This window comes from Oncorhynchus mykiss, chromosome 22 (assembly GCF_013265735.2).
Source record: "Oncorhynchus mykiss isolate Arlee chromosome 22, USDA_OmykA_1.1, whole genome shotgun sequence".
Taxonomy (NCBI): domain Eukaryota; kingdom Metazoa; phylum Chordata; class Actinopteri; order Salmoniformes; family Salmonidae; genus Oncorhynchus; species Oncorhynchus mykiss.
Genome location: NC_048586.1, coordinates 15,103,568 through 15,117,419, shown reverse-complemented (window position 1 = coordinate 15,117,419; position 13,852 = coordinate 15,103,568). Strand labels below are relative to the sequence as shown.

Below are 13,852 nucleotides of genomic sequence, written 5' to 3'. Positions count from 1 at the left end.
CTGCATTACCAAATAAATTAGTTGCATTTCCATTTTATATCATTCAGATATGACATGTTGCTTAGCATATAGGTACAAAACACATATACCAGGTGCCAGAAATGGCATTATTCAAGAATTTGCATTACCACAATTCATTAACATAATATCAAAAGTCTAATGTATATAATCAATATATTTCATCAGAGACAGAACATAAAACTTATTTTGAGTTATAATTCTGTTGTGTGCAAATAATTGGAAATCAATCACTCAACTACAACAACTATAGCAGGTACAATTTTAATGTATTGTTAAATGTCCAACTAAGGAAGGTACAAATAAGTCCTTTTTATGACAGTATCATTCATAGATTTTCATTTTATGGGTTTATACAACATATAAAACTGTTTAATTAAATATGTATATGTATGCATACACTCAACCAGAAAAATAAATGACATTTGTCTCCCTACAAAAAGTGAGTTTTACATACATGGCATGTGAAACCCATAATAAGCACACAACAACCAGAAGGTACTTCCTTGGCACGATAGTTGACCACTCCCTCAGCCTGATAATGGACCATCCCAGTGGTACTGTAAATGCATCACACTAACACATCTCACTGCACTGAGACATGCTTAAGACCTCCTTCTGACCTCTGATTTGGATAGACAAGTCCTTGCTAAAGCCAACCTGGGGCAACATGTTCGTCCGAGCAGGGACAGTGGTGGTAGACTACAATGGTGGTGCTAGTGGTTGAGGTTTTTTAAACTTGCTTTGCATCCACACTCTGCGCATTACAACTTTCTTCCCTCTGTTCACCTGTAGTCGCCTATCCTCCAGATTCTGAATTTCTTCCAAACCAGCATTGGAAAATAAACTGTGAACTTCATCTGTGGAAAGAGTAACATAATATTACCATCACACATTACCACCACTAAATTATTTGAGATTAGATTTGAAATAATGTCTACACACAATATTCAGAGATACAATATTCCCAGAGACTTTTGAATCAATTTACCTTTTGTGAAGAAATAAACACACGTTCCATCTCCCCTTGAGTAGAAATTCTCTGACAAACATCGACCTGTTGATCAGAGAAAATATCTCACTGTCATTATTAACAAATAGCCACTTTAGACAATAAAATGTATCCACTACCAAGTATGAACTGCCTACCTATTTCAAATGATTATGATCTGCTGTTTTTCCCCACTTAATTATATTTATTTCCTCTGTAAAGTGTATACTTTGTGAAAATGCACTTTATCTAAAGTTAAGATTAGAATGGCACCTTTTTTAAACCGTAGTTGTGATAGGTCATATCTGCCATAATCCCGGAAGAGGAGTATCCCTCCGGGTTTCAGGAATTGAGACAACCGGGTCACAACTCCTTGGACTCTGTCAAAGGAACCAATCAAATGACAAACCAACCAATCAATTAATCAGTTTCCTTCTCAAAACAATGTCTTAATTTGCAAAGGTATGATGCACAAAATTGGGCAGTCGACAGAAAAACTTCACAAGGATAGTTAGACACATTTTCAGAGATGTTCATTTTATCATTCCAGAGCAAGGCTTCCCAGGAAATTAACATATACAGTACAGTACAAGCTGTTAGGCTTTTGCAAGGGAGAAAAGGGGTAAGAATTTGACTGTACTCTCCTCCCCAATATGTTAGCTGTTCAAATGTACAGTAGCATCTCAGCTAACATACAGTGCACTCAGAAATGATTCAGACCTCTTGACTTTTTCCAGATTTTGTTACATTTCAGCCGTATTCTAAAATGTATAACGTTGTTTTTTCCCGCTCATATATCTACATCTTTGTAATTATGGGGTATTGTGAGTAGATTTAATCAATCTTTTTTAGTCCATTTTAGAATAAGGCTGTAACGTAACAAAATGGGGGAAAGGGGGAAGAGGTCTGAATACTTTCCGAATGCAGTGTACGTGATGTCTGACAGAAAGTTAGTGAGCTAAAAGAGAGCATATTTCAAAATCACACAGTTATACACCCACAGAAAATGCCTGCAGTAGAAGCCTTTTGACTTTGACTGATAAATACAGTAACAAGCTGCTTCTAATGACTGAAGCGAATCAGCAATCAATGGCCCATTGTAGAGACAATATGCTCCATGATACTCCTGGCACTACACTCAATACTCACTTAGAGCTCAATAACAACCTGAACCATTAAAGATTTTACACAGCAAGAAAATGGCAGGAGGTACTGAGATGAAACCCCAGGACAGTACCAACTTACCTCTACATCAAATATAAAATGAAAAGTGATGGAATACAGGAAAATCTATTACGGCTTGATGTGAGAGCTGGCTGGCAGCCAGCCCATATCCATAATTCTAATCAGCTGCAATCTTCAGGGGCCTCAGTATGAAGTGAAATGTCACTGTTTGTTACAAAAAGCAAGCATCCAAGTACCCAGGGCAAACGGATCTGCAGTTAGACTTAATGCCATTTTGAAGTGAATCATAAATAGACTGCAAATAGGCACATACAGTACTGTATGAGGGGAAAGGGGGATACCTCGTCAGTTGTACAACTGAATGCATTCAACTGATGCGTCTTCTGCATTTAACCCAACGACTCTGAATCAGAGAGGTGCGGGGGGCTGCCTTAAATCGTCAGCCACGTCATTGGCGCCAGGGGAGCAGTTGTTGTTGGGGGTTAACTGCCTTGCTCAGGGGCAGAACAACAGATTTTTTACATTGTCGGCTCGGGGATTCAATCCAGCAACCTTTCGGTTACTAACCCAACACTCCTACCCGCCAGGCTCCCCTATTCTGTGCTACTTTTAAAGGGTTGGGGTTAGCTACATGAACAGCACACTAGAGCTTACGTCCTAAACTGATCTCAGTCAGCATGCTACTTCAATGGGTATTTTGCTTATTCACTTGCACTTGCCTTATCATACAAAACATTTGCAATTAGCAAATGCATATAAATCTGTATAAATAAACCCAGAATGTTCTTGATTCAAAACACACACGGTAGTACAAAATAGCATACCCTCAGAGTGTGAGAGAGGGCCTGTTTTTGGAGGGTGGAGAGGGTTAGATTAGTAATGACATTCAGACAAAGCATGGGGAGGTGATAAATGAGAGTTGGTGCTCCTGCCTTTGTCTCCTAAACATCACCTACCGCTCGGGGTGAATGGAGGACAGCACGAAGACCAGCAGAATAACATCCAGGCTCAGTGGAGGGAACGGAAAGGAGCCCACCTCGTCACAGACGTCCTGAACAAAGGCGTGACACACAGACTGGTCATAGTCTGGGTGGTCCTACATGGAGAAAAAGAGGAGACTAAGTGGCCTCTGATTCCAAATAGCACAATGATATCAGTATGTTAACAATTAAACTCATTAATTGGTTAAATGTAGTGCATAGCTTAAAACCTACTATCGAGCTCTTATGATGGCAATTTGGATTTCTTAAAATTCTTGCTTAATTCACACAAAAAAATGGCCCTGAATGTATTAACAAGCTCCTCAAAGACATAAAAAAAAATTGAAAAAGTTTTTTTATTTAACTAGGCAAGTCAGTTAAGAAATCAATTATTATTTACAATGACGGCCCCCTTGTTCAGGGACAGAATGACAGATTTTTACCTTGTCAGCTCGGGGATTCGATCTAGCAACCTTTCGGTTACTGGGCCAACGCTCTAACCACAAGGCTATCTGCCGCCATAACAAATTCTACAGTTAGTTACGAAACCAATATGGCGCTGCAGTGGATAGGAGCTGTCTTACGGCGCCTGACCAATTCTGCTATTTTATGTGTTTCTTAACGATGATCGTAACTCTTTTTTTATTACTTATTTCTCCGCCATCATTTCCTATGACCGGAAACAGATTCTGGACATCAGAACAGCGATCACTAACCTCGATTTTGAAAGAGAGGCAGGCGAGGCGGCATCCTGACGAGACTATGTCTGCGAGCAAAAAGACCGTCATTGCCCTCTGTTCTATTGGCGAACATGCAATCACTGGAGAACAAACTGGATGAGCTCCGTTCGAGACTATCCTATTAAAAGGACCTGAAAAACGATCATATTCTATGTTTCTCAGAGTTGTGGCTGAACGAGGACATGGATAATATACATCTCACTGGTTTTTCTATACATCTAGACCAGCTGGCAGACTCGGGTAAGACAAAGGGAGGAGGGGTGTGTCTCTTTGTTAACAACAACTGGTACATTGCGTACCAGTTGTTAAGGAATGTTAAGGAAGTCTCAAGTTATTGCCCGCCTTAGTTAGAAAACCTCATGATAAGCTGCAGACCAGACTATTTACCAATTTATATAATGTTTTTTTCCCGTAGCTGTCTATTTACCGCCATAGTCCGATGCTGGCACTAAGACCAAGCTGTACAGGCCCATAAGTAAAAAATTTAATAAAAATACATCTACTGGCGGCGTTTCTCATGGCCAATGATTTTAATGCAGGGAAACTGAAAGCGTTTTAACTACATTTTTACCAGTGTCACCTGTGCAACTAGAAGTGACAAAACTGTAAATCACTTTTACTCCACATACAAAAATGCATACAAGGCCCTCCAAGCCCTCCATTTGGCAAATTAGACCACAACTCTATCCTCCTGCTTCCTGCTTACAAGCAAAAACTCAAACAGGAAGTACCGGTGACGCGCTCAATACGGAAGTGGTATGATGAAGCAGATGGTAAGCAACAGGACTGTTTTGCTAGCACAGACTGGAATATGTTCCGGGATTAATCCAATAACATTGAGGAGTTTTCCACATCAGCCACCAGCTTCATTAATAACCAGAACCAGAAGCCATGGATTACAGGCAATATCCACACTGAGCTGAAGGCTAGAGCTCCCGCTTTTAAGGAGCGGGACACTGATCCGGATGTTTATAAGAAATCCTGCTACAACCTCCGACGAGCCGTCAGGCAAAGCGTCAATACAGGACTAAGATTGAATTCTACTACGCTGGCTCTGAGGCTCAGCGGATGTGGCAGGGCTTGCATATTATCAGGAATTACAAAGGGAAACCCAGCAGCGAGCTGTCCTATGCCGCGAGCCTACCAGACGAGCTAAATGCCTTTTATGCTCGATTCCAGGCAAGGAACACTGAACCATGCATGAGTGCACCAGCTGTTCCGGACGATCTCGCTCTCTGTAGCCAATGTGAGTAAGACCTTTAAACAGGATAACAATTGCAAGGCCACGGGGCCAGACGGAATACCAGGACGCGCACTCAGAGCATGTGTTGACCAGCTGGCAAGTGTCTTCACTGACATTTTCAACCTATCCCTCACCCAGTCTGTAATACCAACTTTTTTCAAGCAGATTACCATAGTGCCTGTGCCCAAGAACGCCAAGGTAACCTGCCTAAATGACTATCATCCCTGTATATAGCCAGGTTATTTTTACTCATTGTTATTTGTTATTCACTGTTTATGTATTCCTCGTGGCATTATTATACATTTTTGTTATCTTAAACTCTGCATTGTTGGAAAAGTACCCGTGAGAAAGTTTAAGAAACATGTGACATTTTTAACATTTATTTTTAATTTGACAAACCTACATCGACTATGCATTATGTGAGAATGTAATTATTTTCATAATTAGAAGAAAAAGATCACAAGGCATGTTTAATGTAAGCAATTTTGAATTAAAAACTATTATTCACTTATTTTCTTACATTTACTGAAAAAACATGACCATTATCAGGTTAAAAGGGGATAAATAATACTCCTGGAAACTGAACCACTCCCCCCTAAAACAAATAAGCCGTTGTGGCAAGACCTTACACTAAATCACCACTAAAAGGTGCATATAACTGAAGGCACCCGTAAACACACCAGTACTTTACAGTACAGTTCGAAATAATTACATAATTTAACTTATGAGGTGGTTACTTCAAGCCAGCAATAGTATTAGCAATGTGAACAAACTAGGTGTTTTCCTAGTGTTTCATGAGTAGATACGTAGCATTAATTGAGCAACATCATATTAAGCTCTTAAATAGACTTGGAAAGGATTGCACCCATAAATCGCAAAGCAACTGACAACAGAGAAGGATAAATGTAACAACCTCTAATGAGGGCACACAGTCTGTTCCTAGTAGGCTGCTCTAGTCTCAGATTAAAGATAAATGCTCTGCATCTCAAGGACTCTATGCAATAATGTCAAGGACTGCTGGCCATGGCCATTTGATAAAAGACTGTAAATTACAAGAGCATCAAATGTCCACCAGGCCTCAAATCAAGCAAGGTGAGATGCCTAACATTCGGAGTAGAAGAGAAGGATCATGTGAAAAACAAGACAAACAAGTAGCTTGACCGTGACGTAATAACCTGTTTGTCATGATTCAATTTCGACCAGATTTCAACCTGTTTGTAATGATGTTATTTCACCCAGATTTCAACCTGTTTTCAATGTTTTGTTTGTAAGAATCTTGCGTGTTTGGAAAATTGTATCTAGATCTTAAAGAGAGCTTACCTTGACCAGCTGGACAGCACGGGGGGAAAAGTCACAGCAGTATAAGAATGTCCCTGTGTCTCTATAAGACAGCAACACAGATAGGGAACTTGTCAGCTTGTGTTCATAGCATTTTCACCACAAACACACCAATACAAAACAAAAAGATACAGTGCCTTCAGAAAGTATTCATACTCCTTGACTTATTCCACATTCCGTTGTGTTTCAGGCTGAATTCAAAATGGAATAAATAGATCCTCACCCATCTAGACAATGCCACTGATGAAAGCGAAAAATAGCTTTTAGAAATGTTTGCAAATTTATTGAAAACGAAATACAGAAATATCTCATTTACATAAGTATTCACACCCCATAGTGTTCACCTATGGGGAATCACCTTTGGCAGAGATTACAGCTGTGAGTCTCTATGAGCTTTGCACAACTGGATTGTACAATATTTTCACATTATTCTTGTTAAATTCTTCAAGCTTTGTCAAGTTGATCATTGCTAAAACAGCCATTTTCAAGTCACAAATTCAACTTTGTAACTGTTTTAAAGTCACCATTGGCCTCATGGTAAAATCCCAGAGGAGTTTCCTTCCTCTCCAGAAACTGAGTAAGGAAGGACGCCTGTATCTTTGTAGTTACTGGGTGCATTGATACACCATCCAAAGTGTAATTAATAACTTTACCATGTTCAAAGGGATATTCAATGTCTGCTTTTTTTTCTTACTCATCTACCAATAGGCACCCTTCGTTGCAAGGCATTTGAAATCCACCCTGGTGTTTGTAGTTGAATCTGTGTTTGAAATTCACTGCTCGACTGAGGGACCTACAGATAATTGTATGTGTGGGGAACGCCTCCTGGGTGGCACAGTGGTCTAAGGCACTTTATCGCAATGCTAGCTGTGCCACCAGCGACTCTGGGTTTGAGCCCAGGCTCTGTCACAGTCGGCCGCGACAGGGAGGTCCATGGGGCGACGCACAATTGGCCCAGCGTCGTCCGGGTTAGGGAGGGTTTGGCCGGCAGGGATATCCTTGTCTCACGAGTGACTCCTGTGGCGGGCCGGGCACAGTGCACGTATAACAAAGGGTTTGAATACTTATTGACTCAAGGCTTTTCATTGAATTCATTTGTAAAAATGTCAAAAAATATAATTCCACTTTGACATTATGGGGTATTATTGTGTGTTGGCCCGTGACACAAAATCTAAATGTAATCCATTTTAAATTCCGGCTGTAACACAACAAAACGTGGAAAAATTAAAGGGGTGTAGAGTAGGGATACAAGTTAAGTGTATAATGACAGGTAGACTTAACTGTATAAGATCTACAGTAGCAATCAGTAAATATTTACTGAACAAAATAGCTCTTAATCACCCACCTAGCAGGGAGACTGAGGGACTAATACATTGGCTATCAGATAACATGCTTTCCATTTCATTGAAGAGTCATTCATAGGGTTATGCATGCAGTCCAAGGTTAAACACTTCCTACTTGTTACTTTCCTCTCCTAGCCTTGCCAAGTCCTCTGGACAAAATGTTATATGCAAGATGACATCATGCTTTGGCACAGGTTGTCTGCATAACAAAGTAAATATCAAAACATTTGCCTTCAAGAGAGACAATGTTATTCCAGAATAGTTCCAAAAAAAAATATCTACCATTGAACACCACAGGTTCAGTTTGTGATGCCATGCATCAACACATTTTTTTTGATCTGAGTGTATAACCATTTAAAAGACAAACTGGATAAAATATATGTAATGATGTTATACTTACTTAATAGAGCTGACAATAGGATACACACTGTTACCAGCCCCACATCCAACCTATGACAAAAATAACATTCTGTCAAAATAGACGACATTTGACTCAACTACTAGCCAACACCAAACTTCTAACCACACAGCATTTGAACTACATAATATTTGAACAAGTATGGGAGGTGAGGAATAAAAGCAAGATGAAAATACCTCGAAGATCCTGAAAGTTGCATGTTCGCCTGGGAAAGAGCTGGTCTGCCTGGCAGCCCCTGCAGTGTCTCTCCCATCTTGATTACAGGACTGCTGGCAATCACTAGTCAGTGGATCTATGTGCTGGTGACTGGGTGCATGTTGCCGCTGCTGGCCCGTCTCTTTCTCCCTGCCTGACACACCAGGCTCTGGGCATGGGGCCCGCAGCCCACATGGTCTCTCCTCAGTAGCACTGCTCTCTAGCCCTAAAGGAAGAAGCTCTGGGAACTCCAAGAACAGCCACTTGCGATCTTTAAAGAACTTGTCCTGGTGCATCTCATAAAAGCTGTCCCAGTATTTACAGGCGTCTATGTCATATTTGCCTTAGTGGGGGATGAAGAACAAAAACAACAGGAATATTAGTTTTCATACAATCAAAATGAAGAACATAATTTTCTAGGAACGTTGAGAGAAGGGCTACCTTGCTCTTCTAATGGAATGCGTAAGCTAGAATTATCGTCTGCCTTTTGTCTGGCTTTTTCTTTCTCTTCCTCAGACCATTTCACATGGTCCCTAAAACACAATCATGTCAACATGAACATACTGTATGCTTGATCCAAAATACACTGCTGTGCCCTTTGACACAGCATATTATCAACTTCAGACTTCACATTGAAAGTTGCATTAAATCAAAATAATAGATGTGCAAACGCATACCACATGTTATGCTGGAAGACGTCCTCAGGGTTGGTCAGAATCCTCGCTCCCAAAGGAGCGGGGGGTTGTCCCCCTCTGCTGTTTAGTCTGCAGGGAACCCTGCCCCAAACCATAGCCACTGAGGCTAGGGAGAGGCGTCGTAATCCTCTCATTTAGACTATGGATTGGGAAAACCAGGCAAGAAACCAATCAATCCATTTTAATTATGGAATACTTCAAATAGACTGTAAATGGTATTAAACATTACAAATCGGTGGTTCCAGCCCTAAATGCCGATTGGCTGACAGCAGTGGTGTATCAGACCGTTTTTCACAGGTATGACAAAACATGTATCTTTACTGCTCTAATTACGTTGGTAACCAGTTTATAATAGCAATAAGGTACCTTGGGGGTTTGTGGAATATGGCCAATATACCATGGCTACGGGCTGTGTCCAGGCACTCTGCAATGTGTTGTGCCTAAGAGCAGCCCTTTGCCGTGGTATATTGGCCATATACCACACCCCCTCATGCCTTATTGCTTAATTATACCATCTATTCACGAAGCTGTCTGCCGCCTGAAGAGATTTTGCCGATGCTCTGACGCTGCCCACAATGTTCTGTCTAAACGTAAATACGTGTAAGCGAGAAATTATTTTCATACAAAATATACACTTATTGTGTGCAGTTTTGGAAAGTTGCACCTGGCTGTATTTTGAGAAACACAGGAAATGTGCAATGGAATGGTCCAATGGAAATGCAATCGCAAGGTGAGAGGATGTGTTGTAGCCGAGGCCATGTGTGAAAACAGCCGGGTACATCTTTCCATCTTTTGCATTTGAAAGATTCTTTCTCGCTTATTTGAAAGTTAAGTTCCAAAGGTAACCAAAACTATATCACAAGTGAGGCGTATTTTCGTTTAGACACAAAACGTCAGGATTAAACAGAGCGTCAGGATTGTAGTTCACGAGGGAGCCAACTGTGATCAGTACCATCAGCTGAGAACTCAAGGGGGGCTGCCTGTAAACTAGGTATACTCCACTTGGGTTATTAAGAGCTACCCAAATTGTACCATCAAATTCTGATTCATCATAATGACAAGTCTGGGCAATTCCACAGTAACGGAATTGAGCTGAGACTCAGATTTTTCACTCAAAATGTACGCCAAACAAGGCCTCCCGGGTGGCACAGTGGTCTCAGGAACTGCATCGCAATGCTAGCTGTGCCACCAGAGACTCTGGGTTTGAGCCCAGGCTCTGTCACAGCCGGACGTGACCGGGAGGCCCATGGGGCGGCGCACAATTGGCCTAGCGTCGTCCGGGTTAGGGAGGGTTTGGCCGGCAGGGAAATCCTCGTCTCATCGCGCACTAGTGACTCCTGTGGCGGGCCGGGCGCAGTGCACGCTGACCAGGTCGCTAGGTGCACGGTGTTTCCTCCGACACATTGGTGCGGCTGGCTTCCGGGTTGGATGCGCGCTGTGTTAAGAAGCAGTGCGGCTTGGTTGGGTTGTGTTTTGGAGGACGCATGGCTCTCGACCTTCGCCTCTCCCGAGTCCGTGCGGGAGATGTAGCGATGAGACAAGACAGTAACTACCAGCAATTGGATACCACGAAATTGGGGAGAATTTTTTTTTATGTACGCCAAACAAAAATAATTGATTTCAAAGTTTAACAAACATCTATGCACATCGACTACTTTAACAATTTAAAAACTGAACATTTGACAAAAACACATTTACCAGAAGAACTGTGCAGATGCAAATTTGGTAACAGAATTTCGGTAAAATCTTCCTCCATTTTTTGTGTTCACGTTTCCCAAAAACTTTAATATCGGCTCCAAATTTAAATTCAACAATGTCTGCAGAAAGAATGGGGTGTCATCTATGACATGGCAAATTGACTATTTAATTAACTACAGTAAGTGGATTTACACCTGGTAATGGCATTGCAGTAACATAATTTAATTATGGGTCCCTGATCTGTACTACACAGAAATGCATAATTATGGATATAAAATGGCATTCTCTTCATGGTGAAGTATCCTAAAAAGGTACACAAAAAGGTATAAATATGTAATATCATCCATTGCATATTTTGGTACTATTCTACACACTGGCTGTTTTAACGAGCTAGAGCTGCCCCCAAATAAGAACAAATTTGGTTGGTCTGGACCGGACCAAATCTGAACCAATCATAGACTAGGTTTCACATGTTTGGACATCAAAATACAGCATAGAGCTCAGTAGAGTACAGTACAATACAGAACAGTAGAGTTCAGTACAGTAAAGTATAACCTAGTACAGTAGATTATATTGTACTCGACTAGTACTGTGAACCGTACTGAACTCTATAGTACTGTACTGATCTATACACTACTTTTCTTTACTGTACTCTATTCTATTGTGCTTACTGTACTGAACTATTCTCCACTTTACTCTACTGAACGATACTATACAAAGTACTGAGTAAAGAGTCTGAACACTTGTGTGTGGGGTTATACATATGCAAACATTTCTAAAAAACAGTTTTTGCTTTGTCACTATGGGGTATTGTGTGTAGATGGATGAGGGGGGTGACTATTTTATCCATAGAATACGGCTGTAACGTAACAACATGTGGAAAATGTCAAGGGGTTTGAATACTTTCCAAATGCACTGTATGCCTTAATAAAAAGTAGACTCAGATTTCTTTTGACACCCAAATTGACATGCTCCTATGACCTTCACATCTTGTTGCTCATGGGTCCTTTTACATGGAAATTACTGTCTCTTGAGTTATCGAAGATTGATTTTCCTACAAAGACTCCACTTCCTCTCTGGATGAACCATAAACTCAGAAATAATAACAAACGGAAGTAGCTGGGAAAGGATGAAACTACACATTAGGGGAAAGTGATCAAAGCAAGTATTGAAACCCAAATTAAACTATACATTTACATGAAACTGTTAATTAGACACGAAAGGACATTGCCATGGGTTGTTTACTTTATCAGTGGCATATCCCTCTATCACGACTTTGAAGTGTACCGTCAAGAACTGCACATACCAGCATGCTGCAGTGCATTTAAGAAACCCACGCGACTGCAACACTTCTTTGAAATGCTTTTCCAACTAGTTGGATGTTCAGGAAAATCTTAAATTCTAACTAATATTGGACCCAGAGTGTAAAATCTAAGATTGTTTGATTGTTAGATATGAACTTCATCAGAAAGGAAGTTGATAGTCTCGTTCAACACATACTGCTAGCTAGCTAACATAATTGAGCTAGCTATAAAATAACGGCTGACATCACCGTGGTCAGCTGATGCTAAGGACACGTCATTTTAGCAGTCATGATTGTTAGTTATGCCCATTTAATTATCATTCTCTAAAGGACCAGGTCTGTGTAGACGTAAATGAACCAATGAAATGGTCGGAGTATCGAATACCGGTGTGGATAACAATTTAACTGCGCTTACCTTGCTTTGTTATGGCAACACTGGTGTTCTTGGGTTGTCACTAGTTACCACAGCCACAAAGTCAAATGTGGCTATATTTAAAAAAATTAAAAAAAATCAACTTTAGAGTTAATTTAAGGTCAAGATTAGGCATAGGGCTAGAAAAACATTGCGGTTAGGTTTAAAATCAGATTTTAAGAAGATACATTGTAGAAATAGGCGGGGTTTAGACATAATTATGACTTGGCTGTGCTGGTAAGGAGTGAAGACCTTGTTTTTGGTGTAGTGGACAAGCCTCTGTGCATTGAGCGCCCTCTAATGATGACTCAGCTAAGAGGGAACCATTTTGCTGCATATCTGGACCTATGATTTAGAGCCATTTTTTATGCTGACACTTTGTCAAGACTCAAAGATTATTGTTAAAGGTTTTTATTCGTTAACTCCAGGACAGCAAAGACAAAACCAAAGTCTGGACCAAGTCCTCATTGACTTTTTTTTGCACTAACTCTCTTGCACTGACTGATTCTATGCACACACACCAGACTACCCACATACTCACAATGACACCATAATGCACGCATACACACACACACTTTCACGCTCATCACATATGCTGCAGCTACTGTCTATCTATCCTGTTGCCTAGTCACTTTACCCCTACCTATAATGATCCTCCCGGGTGACGCATTGATCTAAGGCACTGCATCTCAGTGCTAGAGGCATCACTACAGACCCTGGTTCAATTCCAGGCTGTATCACAAACAGCCGTGATTGGGAGTCCCATAGGGCGGCACACAATTGGCCCAGCATCGTCCGGGTTAGGGTTTGGCTGGGGTAGGCCGTCATTGTAAATAAAAAAATATTCTTAACTGACTTGCCTTGTTAAATTAAAAACAAATATATATTTAAGTGTATATGTATAATACCTCAATTACCCCGTACCCCTGCACATCAACTCTGAATATAGCCGTGTTGTTTTTACTCGTTATACACTGTGTATTTATTCATCGTATGACTTTATATATATTTTCAAATGTATCTCATCTTTAACTCTGCATTGTTGAAAAAGGACCCGTAAGTAAGCATTTTACTGTTAGGTTACGAAGCATGTGACATAAAATGTGATTGTAAAATCCACAATGACTTATGAAAGTGGGAGGATTTATTTAGAAAATGGTCAGTGCTGCTATGATGACTCATAGTTCCATTACATTACACATAATGATCATTGGAGAAGGCATATTCTGTATCGGGGAGTTTTGTTAAGAGCCATGACGCTTGGTCGGAACATTAACACGCATCGCTTGCGGT

The 13,852-nt window shown here is 40.7% G+C and overlaps 1 protein-coding gene across 2 annotated transcripts; it reads right to left on the bottom strand.

Annotated features, from left to right (window-relative positions):
- Positions 1-266: 266 nt before the first annotated feature.
- mettl8 (methyltransferase like 8) lies at positions 267-13,042 on the bottom strand. 2 transcript variants are annotated; one of them, XM_021579042.2, is made up of 11 exons: positions 12,563-13,042; positions 9,129-9,285; positions 8,893-8,984; positions 8,433-8,794; positions 8,239-8,288; positions 7,954-8,037; positions 6,478-6,538; positions 3,151-3,290; positions 1,283-1,389; positions 1,010-1,075; positions 267-878 (listed from the first exon to the last, which is right to left on the bottom strand). In XM_021579042.2, the coding sequence occupies exons 2-11, from the start codon at positions 9,278-9,280 to the stop codon at positions 721-723; spliced, it is 1,272 nt and encodes a 423-aa protein (XP_021434717.2). In that variant the 5' UTR covers positions 9,281-9,285; positions 12,563-13,042; the 3' UTR covers positions 267-720. The 2 variants fall into 2 exon arrangements, with proteins under 2 accessions (XP_021434717.2, XP_021434718.1); XM_021579043.2 differs by lacking the exon at positions 7,954-8,037 and having other exon boundaries at positions 12,563-12,843.
- Between the last annotated feature and the right edge of the window lie 810 nt (positions 13,043-13,852).

Excerpts from the sequence above, each read along its gene's own strand:
- mettl8 (XM_021579042.2), bottom strand. The coding sequence starts at position 9,280 with ATGAGAGGATTACGACGCCTCTCCCTAGCCTCAGTGGCTATGGTTTGG. Across the intron at positions 8,985-9,128 it reads GTCTTCCAGCATAACATGTG|GGACCATGTGAAATGGTCTG; the intron begins GTATGCGTTTGC and ends ATTGTGTTTTAG. Across the intron at positions 8,289-8,432 it reads CAACTTTCAGGATCTTCGAG|GTTGGATGTGGGGCTGGTAA; the intron begins GTATTTTCATCT and ends TTTTTGTCATAG.